Below are 19341 nucleotides of genomic sequence, written 5' to 3' on the forward strand. Positions count from 1 at the left end.
TCGACAGACCCTGAGCCAGTCTTGTAAGCCTTTGTTCTTTCTTGGGGCTATGGCCGCTCGGCACTCCTTTGTGGCTTGCTCATAGATTAGCTGTTCTATCAGAGGCGCAGCTTGCTCTGAATCTCCAAAAATACGCTCTGCTGCCTCTGTCATTCTGGCCACAAAATCTGAGAAGGATTCCTGAGGTCCCTGGATTATCTTTGTTAACTGCCCAGTGGTTTCACCTGCTCGAGAGAGCGCCTTCCAGGCCCTAATAGCCGTGGAAGAAATCTGGGCATAAGCTCCCCAATGGTAGTTTGTCTGATCAGCAGAATAAGCTCCCTGACCCGTTAACAAGTCAAAAGTCCAATCTCTCTGCTCTGGAGTCAAAGCAGCTGCGTTTGCTCGGGCCTGCGCTTGTGCAGCTTCGTGCCAAAGCGCTCTCCATTCCATATATTTGCCCATACTAGGGAGAGCGGCTTTTACAACCGTTTGCCAGTCAGCAGGAGTTAGTGCCATGCCGGCGAGCCTGTCTAACTGCACCAAGGTAAAATTAGCATTGGTTCCGTATTTACGGACCGACTCGGCAATTTCTTTAATTTGTAAGTATTCTACCGGAGCGTGGACACGCCCACCCTCGGCTCCTTCAAAGACCGGAAATGCCTGTTGTATTTTCCTTTGTTCCTCTCTGGGAATGAATGAGTCTGCGCACTGCCTCTCTGCGCACTGCTGACGCACTACGCAGGGCGGGGACTCCGCATAGGGCGGACCTTGAAACCGACTGCCCTGAGGCCAATCAGCAAACTGGCCTTCGCCAGCTTTTGGCTTCCTTAACTGATTAGCTAGCACTTTACCTGGCTGGTACCCTTTTTTCTCATAATGAGCTGCTTCTTCCTCCCAGTCTGTTTCTTCAGAGGAGAATTCTTCATCTGCTTCAGAGCTACTAAGAGCTGGCTTCCTGAGCTCATCTAGTGACGAGTATCTCCTAGAGACCTCCGCTAATCGATCTTTTTTCTTTTCTTTTTTCTTTTCCTTCCTTCTAATCTCTCCCCAGGTATTCTTACCTGACCTAAACTTTTCCTCGGGTTCAAGACCCTTGGAAAGGCCTGTATACTTATTTTGTGTACCATATTTTCTCTTTGCTCCTACTCTCTCTCCCCGCTTTACTTCTGATAGCTTGTCCTGAATTTCATCTAGAATCCGCCCTGCCTTAACCACTTGATAACATGTGAAAAGGAACAAAAGGGCTTCTAACACTAGAAAAAATTCAAGGCCAAACATAACTTGTAAAGCCATTTTCCACTTTACTTCTGATAGACTGTCTTGAATTTCCTTAGAAAGTTCAAGATCAGACTTACCTCGTAAAGCTGTACTCACTGGTACTCTCGTTCCCCAGCTGAAAAGTTCTGAATTCATACAGTTGAATCCTTCTTAACAGTCTGCTTTACGGGAACCTTTATTACCGCGACCCGCAGTTCTGGTTCTGGAATGAGGGATCTTCCTTGCGCCAGTCCCGAGTTTTTTCTCGTCCCGGAATTCGGCACCAATTGTTATTAGACGCGTTCTCACGACCGGCCAGGAAAGACGCAACAGACCAGAATCTTCTGCGGCAAAGCTTTATTGCTTACATCTTCAGGAGCCAGAGTGCAAGAAGCAAGAGAGAGAGAAAACGAAACCCCGTCCCTATTAAGGAGAATTTTCCTTCGCCTAGGACGTGTCACTCCCTGATTGGCTGCAGCCCATCGGCCGAGTTGACGTCACGAGGAAGGCAGAGCACATGGAGTGAAGAACCACCCTCGGCACATGCGCAGATTATTTGTTTACCACTTAGAACACAGCTGTCAGCGCCATCTTGTAACGGCGAATGTGGGCGCGGCTCCCAACACATATGCTCCTACCAAACAAAGCTGCAGACATGAGGAGCAGCCAGGAGACAGAGCTAGAGTTACTTCCACATTCCTGCCTGGACACACACGAGAAGGGAGACTCTGTCGAAACTGGGTCAAATGAGAAGAGCTTAAACTTTGGCCACATTACCTAACGTACATACAGATCTGTCAGAAGAAGGAAAGGACTTTCTGGGTCTTTGTGTTTGAGCGTAACATTTAGCAATCTTAAAGAGAAAAGAAAAAGCAATAATAAATCCAGCAGGGATATCCATTCCCAGGCATTATAGGAAAAACCCAGATTTACTCTAAGCAAGTTCTTAAACAAACAAACAAAACCAACAGCGGCAATCCTTTGGGTGGGGAGAAAATAACCAGAAGGCAGAGATGCTAATGAAGCAGGTGGGTAGGGCAGAGAGCGAGGCCTAGAACGTGGGTAAAGCCTTACAAAACTGTCACACGGAAAAGCACTCTGACAAAGAAGGCTGGAATTTCGGCTGAGGCAAACCCAGTCTGGCTCACACCACAGGCACAGGTGCAGAGGCACTCAGAGCCTCAGAAAACAACCCATGGCTCCTAGTAATAATAAATCTCACCCTGGGTGGCAAGTTAAGACACAAATATGACATACACCATGTCAAGTTCTATGGAGAACGACTCGCGACAGGCAGATCGTGTACAGAAAAGCCCAGATCCTTTGGGAAATGGCAGAGCCTGCCTCGGCTTGCCTCCTTTGGAAGTTCATCTTTCTGAATAAATTCTCTTCTTGTGCTTGCTACTATCTAATTGTCTCTGGTGAACTGTTTGTAGCAAGATGCAAGCACCTGGAACCCTGCTGGAGATAATCTCTAGTCCACAGAATCACTAGCACATACGCCATTTGAATCATCCAACGGGCAGTTAAAAAAAACCTGGTGAGCAGCAGAAGAGAAAAAAATCAGTAGGTAATAGAAACAATCCTTGAGGGGCCTCAGGCACTGGATGGAAGAGCCTAAGACATCAAAGAAATTATCCCCCAAATGTTCAAAGAACTAAAGAAAACCACAGTTGATGAACTTAAGGGCCTATGAGATGATGGGTCAGGGTTGTTCTAGCTTCCACTGTCAACTTGACAGCTCAGAGCCATCTGAGACAAAAGCCTCAACTGAGGAATTACCCAGATCAGATTGGCCTGTGGGCCTGTCTGTGAGGGATTAGCTTGATTGTTAATTTATGCAGGAGGGCCCAGCCCACTGTGGGCAGCACCATTCCTAGGCTGGTGGTCCTGTGGGTCCTAAGCAAGCTAGCTGAGCAGAAGCCAGTGAGCAAGACAGCAAACTGTGCTCTTTTATGGTTGCTGCTTTGAGGTCCTAGTGGAGTTCCTGAGCTGACTGCCCTCGATGATGAACTGTCACCTGGAAGAAGCAGCCAAATAAAGTCTTTCCTCCCTAAGTTGATTATGTTTGTGGTGTTTGTCACCGCAACAGAATAACACTGGAGCAGGAGGTAAAGGTATTTGCTTCCCAGCGTGATGACCTGTCTCAGTATCCAGAAATCCAAATGGTGGAAGGAGAGAACAGACTCCCACAGGTTATGCCCTGGCCCTACACACACACACACACACACACACACACACACACACACACACACACACAAATGCACATATGTTTGCTTGCACACATACACATCTATACTTTAAAATATTTCTAATCAAAATTAAAATAATTGCCTAAAATATTTGACACACATAAATAAATGGAGAATATTCGTCAGTCCAATCATATTCTATGTATTAATGTAATCAGACCACATAACAGAGGTTAGGATGAAACTGGCAGAAAGCAAATGTCTGGAATAATCTAAATGTGATGTTTAAAAACTCAGAACAGGAAAAAAATTTTTTAAGTTAAAAAAAAAAGGTAATAAAGAAGAGAGTAAATTATTTTTTAAACTGGAACACAAAAACAGTAAAACATATAATTGAGAGATAGATCATTATTTTAAAACAACCATGTGGACAAACTTTCAGCATGACTGATGAAGAAAAGTAAAAAGAAGACAAGATATGAATTATTGTTATTAATAATTAAATAGTAGATAGCACTGTAGACACTACAGATCTCAAAGGAAATAAGGGGAAATCTGTATGCCTCTATACATATATATGCATCACCTTGGAGAACACCCTGGCTTCTCAAGATATACAACTACTGTAGCTCACTCAGTATGAAACAGTTCATTTAAGTTGGCCCACAACCTCCAAGGAAACTGAATTTATAATTTCAAATTTTTCCAAGACTAGATGACTTCACTGGAGAAGGCTTGAATGTTTAAAATGTCAATTCCAGTTATGCACCACTTTTTCAAAATATTAAGTTAGAAAAGAACAAATCTCAATTCTTTGTGTAAAGCAAGAAGTACTCTAATATCAAAACTAGATAAAAAAATATTAGAAAGACAGAAAACGATAGAAAAATATGCTCTGGAATACAGATGCAAAACTTCTTAAAATGTGAACAAATACCCTCCAGCAATGTAGAAAATGAATAATGCTACATGACCCAGGGACCTAGGGCTGGCTTAGTCCGCAAAAGTTAATCAATGAAATCAGCTAAAGAAAAAAAAATCATATCATTTCACTTGATATAGAACTAACATTTGAGATAACTCAATGTCTACTTGTAATTAAAACAACCAAACAAATAAACTATCTCCAAATCGGGAAATACAAAGGAAGTCCCTCAACTTGAAATAGCGCATCTACAAATGACCTGTGGTTTATAAAATACGGTAATGGTGAAAAACGTGATTCTCACAATAAATTGAGATTCACTCTTTTTAAATCTAAATATTGGAAAATATGCAGAACTAGAACTGAGTGTTTAGATTGAGATTTTTTTTAGGATTTCTCAGTGAAACCATCAAGGCCTGGAGATGTCTTCCACTGTGTTGGTATAGTGCTTTGAATCAGTACCTCAAATTACAAATTTTAGAAATTTAATCTGCAGCCTGGAGTAGTGCCCAACACCTACAGTTCCAGTTCTTGAAAGGCCAAGTTTGATTTTCGAGATATCTAGTGAATCAAAGGCCTGCTTATAGATAAGATTTTACACCATGTGCATACACGTACATAGACACACAGACACATAGATACACACACACACACACACACACACACACACACACACGCACACGCACACGCACACGCACACACACAGGGACAAAGGCTGGGGATACAGTTTCATGGCACATTTGCTTACTATGCCTGACAACCTGGGTTCAAAGCCCAGTATTAAACAAACAAACAAACACACCCTCCCTTTCCAGTACAATCCTGTCTGAAAGATGGTGATACTGCAGTACACTGGTACCGTTGTCATGGAAGTAAGTTAATCACAAGACAGTTGATTTCTTACAAAACAAACTTGGCCTCTTTCGCTCTCCTGTCCTGCCTGGGCACAGGGTGACAGAGAGACAAGTCAAACACAAGATAAACAATCAGGGCTCTACACTGCAGCCTCACAGACTGCAGACCCTCCAAAACTCTGGAACTGAAAGATACTTTTTTTTCTTCTTTCTATAAATTAGCTTGTGCGTGGTCTCATTATAGCTCTACAAAGTAAGCTAACAGATGATTTATTAGCCATGTTTTCAACCAAAAGAAATGTAATTTCCTATTAATTTTCTTTCGTACAATGTATTTTGGTCTTATTCTTTTCCCTCCCCACCTCCTTCCAGATCCTCTCCACTTCCCTACTCACCCAGCTTCACTTTCTTTCTCTTTCAAAAAAAAAAAAAACACATAAACAAACAAACAAAATGAAAGAAAAAAAAGTACAAAGACAAAATAAAACAAGTGCACCAAAACCCATGGAGACTGTTTTTGTTTGTTTGTTTGTTTGTTTGTTTGTTTTTAAACAGGCCCCCAGACCTTAGCACAACTGACTCTATGATGGAAATATCACTCAGGCCATAAAATTCAGCATGAAGACAGCACCACCTGGAAAGATGGAAACAAAGGGCTAATCCATCAACGTCCACAGTTCCGAGACTGGCTCTCAATGTACTGACCTTGCTTTTGGCTTCTGTAGTTCCTCTTCTGGCTAGCTGTTCTTGCTAAGTGAAGTATGCCAACCCAGGATATGGTTTGCGTGGTTAAAAGTTCACCCTGAGCAAGGCTTGGGGATACACTGGGATCCCACACACCCAGTGCAGTCAATGACTATCTAATAAAGACTGTCACTGGCTTAAACTCATGTCTGAGTAGTCTCTGGTCGATAACCCACAAGGCAACTTTGCTCGGGCCTCCTAGCTAAGGTTACTTCTCCTTCCCGTTAACTCTCTCTGTGTTCCTTCATACAGTCTTCTATTGTTTTCATAGCTCCTATAACTACCTAACACAACCTGACACATTTGCTTATTTCTAGTCTATCTGTTGCACTCTGACTGTAGCTTCTAGGGTGGTTGTGATACTACCTGGTTCACTTAGCACAGCAGTTCTCAACCTATGGATTGAGACCACGGGAAAATCTGTATTTCCGACTGTCTTAGGAACTGAGACAGTTGTCAGTTATGAAGAAGCAGTGAAAACAAATCTATGGTTGGGGCGTCACCACAATGTGAGGAACTGTATTTAAGGGTCATAGCATCAGGAGGGCTGAGAGCCACTGGCTTAGAACATGATGGTATATTAAAGACACTCAAATAAATGAGTAGGGCTATCTTCATCTTCATTCATTCACTCTCTATGTTTACCACTGCTAGCATAGTGGCTCTAATGGCATATCCTTTAAGTTATCCTGTGAGAGGTTCACTGACACCCCCCCCCCCCGCCCCATTCTCGTGTCCCTTCAGGAACAGGAAATTCTATGCATGTTCTCTACCCTTGCTTATCCTCCATGTCCATCTTCTGAAATCCCCTTCCATTTTGTCCCCTTTAGTCTGAAGCTGCTCAGTTTTACCATGCTGATGGATGTATCCATTGTTCCCTTACATCTGCTGACACTTTCTTTCACACTCTCTCTGTGGTACAATCTGAGATTATATATATATATATATATATATATATATATATATATATATATATATATATCCTTGTGTGTATGTGTATATATATTTATAGAATATATCATATAAGATATCTTACATCTTAGATATATTATATATTATACAAATATATAATACATAAGATATATATTAATATATAATAAATATAGTTAATGTGGTGTGTTAATATATAATATATTTCATTTATTTTTTTCTACTTTTCTTTCTTCTGCTTCGATTTTCCATAGCCCTTGTATTTGCTATTTTTCAAATCTGCCTGGCATTTGAAACTTTACTACCCATTTATATTTTTATCTATTCCTGTTAAATCCTTACTTGATGGCTTTTGGGGTTTGTTTGTTTGTTTGTTTGTTTGTTGCAAGTCTGTGTAACAAATCTGAGGGCTTGCATGGGGAGTGAGGCAGTGCTCTCCGCTGCGCTACAATCTCCCCTGATACTCCATAGCTTTATTCTACAAGTTTTGGAACCCGGGTGTGTCATTTGTCAAATTTCCTTCTGCTCACTACTAGAGTGTTATACTCAGTCCCCAAACTCTCGGGAGAAACTCACTCCCACGCCACCTAAGCCCAGTTTAGCTAGATGAGTTCTCTTGTCTTTAGTTTGAAGATGTAGGTAGATTTCTCTCCTTGCCAACATTTCCCAGATGGTACAAGTCTTTAAGAGTCATGGCTTTTTGAAGCATTCTCGGTCCTAACCCATGTAAGTTTGAGGGATGCCCTCCTATCCCGTGCCAGGGCCGCCTTGGCATTAGCTCACATGCCTATAACTCAAGCAATCACTTCATTCTTCCTCCTAGCCCTCAAGCACGTTCTTTGTTATTGTATAATCTATAATCCCAGATAAGCATTATGAACATGACTGTAACAGAGGGGAAAATGGCTCAGAGGGAAAGCGTGCTGCACAAGCACGGGTGCTTTCAGAGCTCCAGCATCCATGTACAGGAAGCCAGGCACAACAGCACACACGTGTAACCCTCAGCCTTGGTTGACAGGAAAGAGAACGGCAGATCCTGGGGGAATCTAGCAAAATGGGTGAGCTCCAGGTTCAATCAGAGACCCTGTCTCTAAAGTAGAGAAGGCCAGCAAGATAGTGCAGGGGGTAAAGGCACTTGCCACCAAGTTCGATTATCTGAGTTTGACCCCCAGGTCCCACATAGAGCAGACTCACACAAGTTATCCTTTGACAATACATTCCATGGCATACATGCCCAAACACGTACATGTACATATATACAAAATACATGAAATGAGAGAAAGCTAAATCTGGGCTAGAAAGATGACTCAGCAGTTAAGACTCTGGCTAGTCTTCTCGAGAACCAGGGTTTGACTCCCAGTACCCTCGTTGTGGTCTACAGCCCTCTACAACTCAGTTCCATGGAATCTGCAGCCTTCTCTGGCCACCCCAGTCACTGTGTGCACACGGTGCACAGTCATGAAAGCAGGCAAAACATCCATACGCATAAAATAAAAGCAAATAAGCCTCAAGAATGTAATTTAAATCTAAAACATATACTGACATGGAGAACAGCCTAGGAAAGCCATCCAGCACCAACCTCTGACCTGAACACCTGTATGCACCAACACATATATGCATACAGCGAGCACACACAGTTTACAACAGTGTATTCTGTATCTCTTGATAGTTTTACTAAAATGTTCATTTAATTTAAACATTCCCCTCCTCCTATTGCCAAAAATATTAACTCCTTCTTTCTTATAGTTAAATCTAAAAATGTTAGACAATACCTCCCCAATTTATAAAAGTGCTTAACAAATATATGTATATATATATATACACATATATATGATATATACATAAACATTTTCAAATAGAATTAAATTAAAAGTGATTCTGAGAGAAAACTTCCTTTTTAAAATGCCATCATCATAAAATGCAGCATAGACTTCATAGGTTTGAATAACATGGGCTGTACTCGCCCCAGAACACAACGGGACTACAGGGCAGCTTTCCTCTAAACTTACCAAAGTACTTCACAAACACAATAATTAATCCTCAGTGGCCTTCTTGGCCTCTTTCGACAAAATGTATACTTCAGCTTTAATTAACCCTACGTGTGCCTACGCATCGGGCCTGCAGGGAGTTTTCTCCCCACTTTCAAGCAGAACATTGTAGCTGCGAGTAATGTGAGCATGACCATAACTCAGCGAGAAACCACAGAACTAAGATGTCTGGCTCCTTGGACAACCTAAATTACAGCTGGACTGTGATTAGAGGCTGGCTTAATACTTTCCATATGCTGATCATTATTTGAGTGTAGTATAAAATGAGTATGCTTTATTCTTAAATGTTTTAGAACAAAAGGATAGAAGGGCATGGTTGACTTGAATTCTGAGCACTTTCAAAATTCTCCTGCTCCATCTTCTCTTCCTATTTACTTTCTAAGATTTATATCACCCCTATTCTATGTTAGGAATTTTAAAGATCATAGTGATTTAAGGTGAATACAGAGACTTTCATTTTAGTTACAAATTTCAGAAAACTATAATTTGTTCACTTTTAAAATAAAATCACCAACTAAGCCAGCTAGTAAGGAGATGAGTTTACACAGTTGACAAATATTTTCTAAGGGGAACTTAACCGACTATCAAAGTAAGACAGGAGGGCCAGTGATCAACACCTTATTCACAGAAGTACTGCATCTAGTTAAGTCACCCTCTAAACACACACAACACAGAACCCCAGAGGCCCCTTCCTACTCCCACAAGTGGCTAACTGCACATCACTAAGAGAGCTAACTCAACAAACAGCCCTGTCGCAGAGCTGTCTGCTTGGCCTCTGGGATTTTAATCCATATGGAATATATCATTATTTTAGTTGGTAAGAGAAAAAAAAAAAACTCTCTTTTTTTTTCCCTTTTGCCATGTACTTTTTACTAACAGGTAAAAGACAAAATGTATAAATATTTATTTGCCATTAACTTTATTTTCAATTTCACTTGTTACCATTTTTGGTTTCATGAGGTATAAAAGTCGACAGTGAAAGTTATTTCTCATAGTCTAGGATTAAGCACTGCAATTCGTGTAAGTAAATAAATACATATAAACACACACTCATATATCCCAGCTTTGATCACAAGAGTTAAGTAGAAAACCTGAAGCTATGGCTCTCACCATCAGCAACTATGGAGACTTAGTCCTACCAATACCCTGCATTTAAGCAGTCTTACAAGAAAGACACATATTAGCACATCTATCTAACTGCATACCATTCGGACTGACCTATATTGTCAGACTGTGACTCAATCTCTATTTTACAAGTGATTCCACTGAAGTCAGGTAGGCTGTAGGGCACCCTAGACGGCAAAGCCACTAGGGGCAGAGCAGACGCTATTTTATCCCCAGTGTTCTATTTTCAAGCTAATTCACTCAGGTATGTCACACTGCCCTCCAAGTTCACTATTGTGGAACAGCTGCCTGGATGTATTATTCTTCATTACTGCCTTTTCCTTAGTTCTTGAAACATCAGACTTTAAGAAGTCTGTGGCCTGTTTATCAGACACCTTCCAGGAGCTGTGCCACAGCTTTGGTAATGACAGCAGCTCCTCCCATAGGCATGTAGGGTGCCAGGAAGCCTGTCCCCTGGAGACCCACAACTCTGGTTGTGCGTCCCCTGGTAACCCCGAGGGACTGAAGGGTAAGATCAAAAAACGCAGATCACGGGAGGAGAAGCAACAGGGCTCAGGGCAGGACACGCGCCAGGTGTTGGAGACACATTCATACAACACACAGAGTACGCTGTGGGCTGGGGATCTAGCCTAGTGGTGGAGCATTAAGTCAGCATTCAAAAGTCCATGGGTTAGATCCCTGGAATTAAAAGAAGAAAACAGGGGAGGGACCAGACAGCCCATAACAAGGAGTTTGAAAAGCAGTACAAACCTACCTGGCACTGCATCCTCGAAAGAAATTTTGGTAGCTATGATGCCGCATGAAACCTGATACTTCATCTACTTTTGCTTGAGCCAACCGGCACATGAACTGTGAACTATGAACAAGAGCCAAGAGGTGAAGCTCTGTCCTAACGTACACTAGGACCTTGGATTTACACCCATTAAAGAAAATTTAAATAAAAGAAACTTATTAGAGTTGTATTCTTATAGAGACAGACAACTGTCATCTTTGTAAAGTAAAAAGGGACACAGCTCTTGGTTCCCCGACTCTGAAATGGCCCTGGCATTCTTGATTTGGGTTAAACGACACATTTCCTGCCTCGTGAGAACGTTCCTGCTACACTACCAGGTCTTCCTGGTGTTGAGTCTGAATTCTGTGAACTCTGCCTTTTTATTGCATTGTACTGATTTTCTGACATTATCATAAGAAAAGAAAATCAAGCAACATGGAAGAGTCCATGGTAGAAACCAGATTGAATTAAAGTAGGTGGAAATAAAATTTCTTCCAGACTTCCTAAACATCATTCTCTTGGTTATGGTAACAGTTGTATGTTGTGTAATGAGTTTCTTCAACAGTGGACTTTTTTTTTTTTTAAGTAGACTATATACTGATACAGTTAACCCCATTCTTCCTCCTCGCTCCAACCCCGCCCACTCAGAAAGCTTCCAGATGTAGACGCTGGGGCGGTTCTGTAGAGGGTGTGGTTTGATGCTTTGATCGGGAATCTGGGTGGCCACATGCTAAGGTCCATGTCCCCAATTGGTTCTTGATTGATCGATAAAGATGCCAGCAGCCAATGGCTGGGCAGAAAGAAAGAGGCGGGACTTCCAGGTTCCTAGGAGACAGGAGAAGGCAGGAAGGGAAGATACTTGGGAGAGAAATCTGAAAGCCTCTTGGGCAGCAGGACCATTGGGCTTCACAGAAGGTAACCGGGCAACTAAGCTGAGGGCAGAGTTAGAGGTGTTGAGCTAGGAGTAAAGAGATGGGTGTAGTAGCTGCTAAAGGCTTAGAAGAGCCCATCCACTGAGCCAATAAGAGAAGCTAAAGATGAGCTAATGTTTGTGTGTCTTTCATCTGCGGATTCAAAGATTCCCTGGGCGGTTGGTTGGAAGTGCGGCCTGCGCAGGAGCATAAGGCAGGGTAGTAAAACTCTCGCAACATGATTCCATGAAATTATAGGAAGCTAAAATAATTCCTATCACCTAGTCACGCTGCATCAGTCATAATGTCACGGTGCGACACATTGCTCACCAGTCTGTGGCAATGCTACTGCAGATGAACCTCCTGAAGTGCCAGAACTGCCCGCCCTATGGAGGTCTAGCATGCACATCTGTGGACGGCGCATCATAATTGATCATGTGTGTCTGTATTAGTGCACTTTATGCTGGCTGCACAATGATGAAGTCTGCCGACAGTACCTTCCTCGGAGCACGGGTTCACACTAAGGAATGACTTAACTACACAGACACTGGGCCCTTGAATTAGGCAGCCCGAGTGGCTATGCTACCTGAGTGCTGGCATTCCTTGCTGCTTCCCAGGTATCTTCCTCAAGCAGTTATTGTATCTTCAGTGATCTCATCAACTTACATAAGCCTATTAAAATATGACAAAAGCATACCGAGGAAACTCCAGATGAAGAGGTGGAGAATCATGTTCATAGCTGTGTCTACCAGAACTCTAATTAATCTTGAGCAGGGTCTTTAAGGTTTGTTTCTCTGGTCTAGAATGTTCTGGTGTTTGGATCAGTTCCAAAGGTTCCTTAACTTCTGGGAAAGTCTCTCAAATTCTCAAGATGTCATTCTGATCTTTAAGTTCATTCAATGTGAATGTATACAAAAATTCCTAAGACTGTGAAATTATCTTAGAGACCTAAACAGAGGCAATGAAGACCTTTGATGCTTTGCAAATTTTAAAACATGTAAGTCATCTGGACATCTTGTAAAGCAAACAAACAAACAAACAAACAAACATCTCAATCTAGTCATTGAGCCCAAGATGTTGTATTTTATCCAGATCATAGACGGCGATGGTTCTGTTGCCCCCTACACCTTCAGATGCAAGCGTCTGGTTTCCAAAGTGTTATTCTGTTGTTCTTTCCTTCTATAACTGTCTTGCTTTAAGTCATCCAAGAGTAACCACAGCTACTTAACCCTCAGAGCTATAAAATTTCCTCAGTTACATCAATATCAGCTACAAAAAATAAGCTTAGCCAGACTTTACACAGAGAATGAGAGATCCTGGAACACATAGCCCTAAATGGGATGTCCCCATCAAATTCTCCCTACCCCTTAGAGCTCAGGTAAGCCACAGGAAGAAGGGACAGAGAGAGTGTAAGAGGCAGAGAGGATAGAGGACACCAAGCAAACGAGGGCCTCTAAGGCAACATGAGTAAACTCATATGAACCCACAGACACCGAGGCAAAAACACAGAACCTGCGTGGGTCTGCATCCATGCAACATGTAGGTCCTCTGTGTATATGTTGTGGCCTCTAGCTTAGTGTTTTTATGGGACTCCCGAGTGTGGGAACAAGTGGGTCTCTGGTTCTTGTGCCTTCTCTTGGGCTCTTTTCCTTCTGCTGGTTTGTCTTTTCTAACCTCAACATGATAGTTTTTTATTTATCTTATTATATTGTATTTTGTTACATTCTATTATTACTCTTTTCTAATGAGAGTCAGAAAGGAAGTGGACTCAGACAAGCGAGGAGGTGGAGAGGGCCTGGGAAGAGGGTGGGAGGGAGAACCACAATCAGAATATATTACGTAAAGGGGGGAAAATCTGTTTTCAACAAAAGGGGAAAAAAACTAAGTCTCAGGAGTCCAAGGCTAGCCCTAGCCGCATAGCAAATAGGAGAGCAGCCTGGACAACTTAGGATACTTCTGTCTCTCCCCTACCCATAAAAGTTTCTAAATGATATATAGATTTTTTTCTAAGTTTCCAAGAATGATATAGTTGATACAAATGGCATGATTTTGTTTATGTTATTTTAGTGTATTTCTTAGCAATAACATATTTTCCTTAGGTTGTGGCTAACCAAAAATAAAACATAGCCTTATGATGTTAAGTCTTTTACTACGAGGAAGTAAGAGCTTACTAGCTGTGTGAAGAGTCAGTAACAGCCATGCACTGACTTCTTAATTATAAAGAGGATGGCAGCCTGTGTACTACTCTTTATAGCCTGTTGATACCATGTCCTTTAATGACTATTCTCATGGATACAGGATACCCAAGGTGGGTTTCCCGTAAACCAATACTGGAATTATGGTTGCTGTGTGACGCTCTTTAAACCTCATTTCTAGTTGTAAGGCATGATATTTCTATCAAATACCAAAATCCTCATAGGAATTGCTGGCTTTGGAATGAGCCATTAAAATAACAAATGTTAGCATTCACACAGTGACAGACACGTTCTCCTATTACACTCCACAGTCTCAGTGTGCCTACTGGGAAGTCGTAGTCTCTTTTTATGTGGGGAAACTGGAAGGATAACAGAGTTACACTTAAGATAGATCTGAAGATCTAACTTAATAACCCATCTTCTAGCCATTACACACTGCAGAGCATGCATTGTGAAGCTGTGCTTGCCACGGGAACCGATTCCTTGAATGAAAATTACATAAAATAGCTTGGACTCAGAAACATAGTTTATGCGATGTTAGCATCTTTCCAATACGGCTGATAACACTAAGCACACAGTCCAATTGTAAGGCAGTATTTTCACAAGGAGACAAACAGATCACTGCACTCCACCGACCAGACAACAGCGCCTTCTAGTGGCCAAACGAAAATTAGTGAGAACTGTCATTGGGTCTCGGAAGTCACAACATCTGAAATCTTGAAGCTAACCACAAAGGATTAAATAAATTGTTGTAGAATTAAAGAGAATTTGTATTCAAGATTAAAAGATACTACCCAAAAGCTCCAGTCGCCGCTCCAATTATGTGTGCTCTGTCCCTGTTTTTTGGCTGATACTATATTCTCATCCACAACAGGGCCAGGACTTTCCTCGGGCTCTTCCTGTAGCTCCGTCGCAAGACTTGAATCCCCTTCATTTACTATCTGCAAATAAACGCCAACAATTTAAGTTTCTTATCCACAAATGGCACTTTAAAAGAAAAACGTGTTCTGAATATATAAATTACTTTTAAATTTCATTTTTAAGCTTTCTTTTTATAAACACCTTAAATTATTTATTTGTGTGTGTCCGTCATGTGCGCCCCGAGGATCGAACTCCCGTGGTCAGGTTTAGGGGTAGGCACCACTAACCCATCCTGCCAGTCCAATAAATTAACTTCTAAAGAAAAAATATTTGAACACTTAGAAGATGGAAATTAGTGGCTGGAGAGATGACTCCGTTGGCAAAGTGCTTCCTGAACAGGACTGAGGACCCAGACTTAAACGCCCCACCCCACCCCACCCCAGCATCCACATATAAGTTGGGCATGAGTCTAGTGCAGATGGTGATGCAACAGGTGGACTACTGAGGCTCAATGGCAAGTAAATCTTGTTGAATTGGTGAGCTCTATGTTCAACAGAGACCTTTATCAAAATATAAGGTGGGGTGACTGACAAGATACCCCACATTGACCCGTACACATATTCATACACCACAAACACATATATGCTCACAAAAGACAGGAACGAATGTCTTTGCTTCCTCCCATTTGTCATGTATACACGCAGCAAACATCTTCCAACCACTACCATTTGCTAGGTAGTTGCTGGTACTAGAAATACAAAAAATAGGGGGCTGGAGAGATGGCTCGGTGGTTAAAGAACACTGACTGCTCTTCCAAAGGTCCTGAGTTCAAATCCCAGCAACCACATGGCAGCTCACAACCATCTGTAATGGAATCTGATGCCCTCTTCTGGAATGTCTGAAGGCAGCTACAGTGTACTTACATATAATAAATAAATAAATCTTGGGGCTGGAGCAAGCAGGGCTTGAGCGAGAAGGGAAAAAAAAAGACGTTAAAAAAAAAAAAAGCAATGTAATGAGAGTATGGCCACTGTGGAGAAGTATCTGCAATGCCCGTATTTGGAAGGAAGATGGGGAGGATGATGGACAGCAGGCATTATAAGAGATCATGACGCACCGGGCTCCATGAACATCATTACTATTGCTGTTCCTTAGCCTTCTTCATAGCAAGGCCATTCCTTGGGGTTACAAGGAAAAGCACCGAGGGCACCAGGCAGTAGATCAAATGTGTTAAGTCTACCCAATTTAAGCCCGGGCTCTTAAATCCTATGAAGTAACCATGGAAGGTGCCAACCCTGGTGACACTGATTTGTGGCTCTCTGGAGGGAAAGATTCACAAACCATGCTAGGGTACAGAGAAGGACACCCACCAAAGGAGGGATCGACAAACCTGGACACGGGGGCGGGGGGAGGAACAAACAAAAGTCTATAATTTGACCCAGTTAGAAATACAGTATTTATTAATTTTTATAAGGATTCCCTCTTCTCCCAAATCTTCAGATCGTTTCTCCAATTTCTTACGTGTTTGTTTGTTTGTTTGTTTGATGCGTATGGTGCTTTGCCGACATGTGTGTCTGTGCACTGTGCGCATGCCTGCTGTCCTCAGATGTCCTGGAACTGAGTCACAGATAGTCGTGAGTCACCATGCGGGGGCTGGGAATTGAACACCAGTCCTCCGTAAGAACAACGAGTGCCCCTAACCACTGAGCCATCTCTTCAGCTCCGTCATGAAAATAACTTCATGAAAAAAGTTGACTTTCGTGTCTCTGTCACATAGCTAATGAATTAACTTCAACGCTTGCTGGAGATACATCCACTAGCAAATCCCCATGGCTCCCATCAGCACGGTTACCGCTCATGGTCTCTGGGGAGTTATTTACACAGAACAAACAACAAGGGTTGCTGGGCTTGCTTCACTTCGACCTTGGCCATCAACATCACTGCCCTAGGTTGGTGAATAGTTCAGCAGGTGAGGACATTTAGTTGCTAAGCCTGAAGACTTCAGGTCAATACCCAGAGCCCATGAGGTGAATGGAGAAAACCAACCTCGCAGGCTGTCCTCTCACTTCAACACATGCGACATGGCACACACACACACACACACACACACACACACGTTCGAGCTCTCCATAAATGAATGAATAAATGAATGGTACCTTATTTAAATTATTCATGGTCACCTAGGCCCGCGAAATGTTACTGCCCACGTTTAGGTGTGTCTCCTCTGTCTGCCCTTCACAGGCAGGTCCAGCGGCTTGCCTCTCTGATAGTTTAGATCCTGTCAAGGTGACATGGCACTGTCAAGTGCAAACGTTACCGACAAGAGCTCAACTGAGCCAAATCTAGACTTCGTGATGCAACTGTTGCATGAGGGCGTGCGTGTGCGGCCTTCCCTGCCCTCTTTGCTGACACAGAGGCCACAGTCCTGGAAAAAGGTTATTCCTCTCTTGAACCTAAAGCAACGTGGGTTTGACTGAGCGTGCAACGCAGCAACAGGCGTTTGGACATTTTCTGGACAGCATCAAGCCATACTGCTCCCCGTGCTGGAGTTCTGCAGAGGACTACTGCTTCCCCCCTTAACCAGACAACCCTGGTATAGAGCAGGCCCGAAGGGTTTGCACAACGGGCCGAAACTTCGGGAAGTCCTCTTAACACTAGCAGTGAAATGTCCTGGCTAACAACCAGCTGCACCCATACATTTTATAGATGCTTGGATCATAGCCTGAGAAGTTGTTCCTGTAGAATGAACAGTTTCACTGATACCCGGAGCATGAAGCAAGGCCACACATATGTCCATATACACTAAAGCCATAAGACAAGGCCTGCCAGGCGCTTCGGATCCTCTTCAGAGTTCTAGATATACCTGTAGTGCACAGGGCTTTGTTTATCAAAATACAACTGAGCTCTTGAGCAAGGTTTTCAATGAAAATTTCACTTTTCCTCACGAATTTCGGGGTTCAGGTCTCAGAGGGAGCACAGGGTCCTTAAGTTAAAATCCAATTAAATAAAATGGGGAGCTAGCATAGTAGGTAAGACATCAAGCATGAGGACCAGAATTCACCCCCAGATCCTCCCCAACACACACACACACACACACACACACACACACACACACACACAGAGGCTCAGCATCCTGGCATGTTTGTTATCTCAGCTTTGGGACAGTGAAGACAAGCAGAACCCTGGGCTCCTTGGCCTGTTGACCAGCCAGGCTAACCTGATCTACCAGCCCCAGGAGGCTCTTCACCTTGCTCTGGGAAGGCCTTCCCTGCTCTCCCCCAGAGACCTCAATTATGTCAGCAATAGACATATCATTTCACACTCTTACGGTTTGAGCATGGCACTATCAGTTCTATGTTAGCTGTATTCCACAGAAGGGATACCCCCCCACACACACACACACACACACACTCCTTACTTTGGCTGTTAGGTCCAACCCTGCCTGACAGTTGTTGTACAGAGTTCACCAGTATCCTATCTCATAGTAATGGTTTGTCAGTCAATTGAAATAATGCATTCATTCATTTATTCCTCCAACAGTTTTTTTGAACTATACCCTTCACTACACTAAAATACTTCTCTGAAAGAAAAATATCTACACACAAGCACTGTAATACAGTGAGGATAACTGTTGAGAAACACGAGTAAGCCCGCAATGAAAGGCTTTCACCCTAAAGCTAATAACCAACTTACCCATTTGTCAGATAGGATAATAATAAACAAACGACAAAACTAGTTGAAACCAAAAACTTGATTGAGACTTAAACTTTGTGAGCCCTGCTAACCAACGACGGAAAGGCTGGCAAGAGGAATACCAAGTCAAAAATCACAATGGAACCAGACTCACTGGGGTCTGGGGCTGAGATATCTGAACTCAGGGACCAAATTCAAGCACTTAACACTCCGTCGCCTAGCCAGGAACAGGCTCGCGGGAGACACAGGAAACCGTTTCCTTGGTAACAACTTTTCGAATTACGCCAAAGAGTACAGAGGAAAGGGAAGGGAGGAATTAATTATCATAATCGGAGCGGGTTCAAACAACCGTGCAGAGGAAACTGCAGGCGAAGCCACCTCTCGGGAGCCAGCCCCTCGAGGCTGCTTACCTGGCGCGCCGTGAGAGCGCCCTCCATCGCCGCACCCTCCCGCGACACCCCGCACGCGCGTCCCTGAGAGCTCCCGGGTGGGAGAGGGCCGGACAGGCGCGTGCCCGACGCGCGGTCCTGGCTGCGGCCCTCGGACTCCCCACCTCCAGATCAGGCCGAGCGCTTTGCGTCCTCTGGCGGCAATTAATGACTATTGCCTTTGGCGAAGTCCTTAAAGGCTAATTTGTGAGCCAGGGCGTTAACCACCCTGGGATCAGTGATGAGCCTTGAAAAGCAGAGGGTTTGTTATTCTTTGATGGGCCTAGAATTTCAGTTTGGGCAGAAGAAGATAGTGTTCTGCAGATAGGATGGTTGTTCTCTAATATGAATGTACTAGACCTCATTAAAATGTACAATAAAGGGCTGATGAGATGGCTCAGTGGGTAAGAGCACTCGACTGCTC

General features: G+C 43.0%; 1 protein-coding gene across 3 annotated transcripts in view; it reads right to left on the minus strand.

Annotated features, from left to right (window-relative positions):
- Positions 1-19341, minus strand: part of Gramd1c (GRAM domain containing 1C) — an 85031-nt gene that overhangs the window by 64023 nt on the left and 1667 nt on the right. Inside the window, exons 1-2 of one of the 3 annotated variants that reach the window (XM_006521894.3) lie at positions 18900-19089; positions 14730-14876 (exon numbers count right to left, since the gene is read on the minus strand). In XM_006521894.3, coding sequence (XP_006521957.1) covers positions 14730-14876; positions 18900-18926 — 174 coding nt within the window. In that variant the 5' untranslated portion in view covers positions 18927-19089. Of the gene's footprint in view, positions 1-14729; positions 14877-16952; positions 17325-18899; positions 19090-19341 lie in introns of those variants that run through there. The other 2 variants (XM_006521895.4, XM_011245853.2) reach the window with 2 other exon arrangements.

This window comes from Mus musculus, chromosome 16 (genome assembly GCF_000001635.26).
Source record: "Mus musculus strain C57BL/6J chromosome 16, GRCm38.p6 C57BL/6J".
Lineage (NCBI taxonomy): Eukaryota > Metazoa > Chordata > Mammalia > Rodentia > Muridae > Mus > Mus musculus.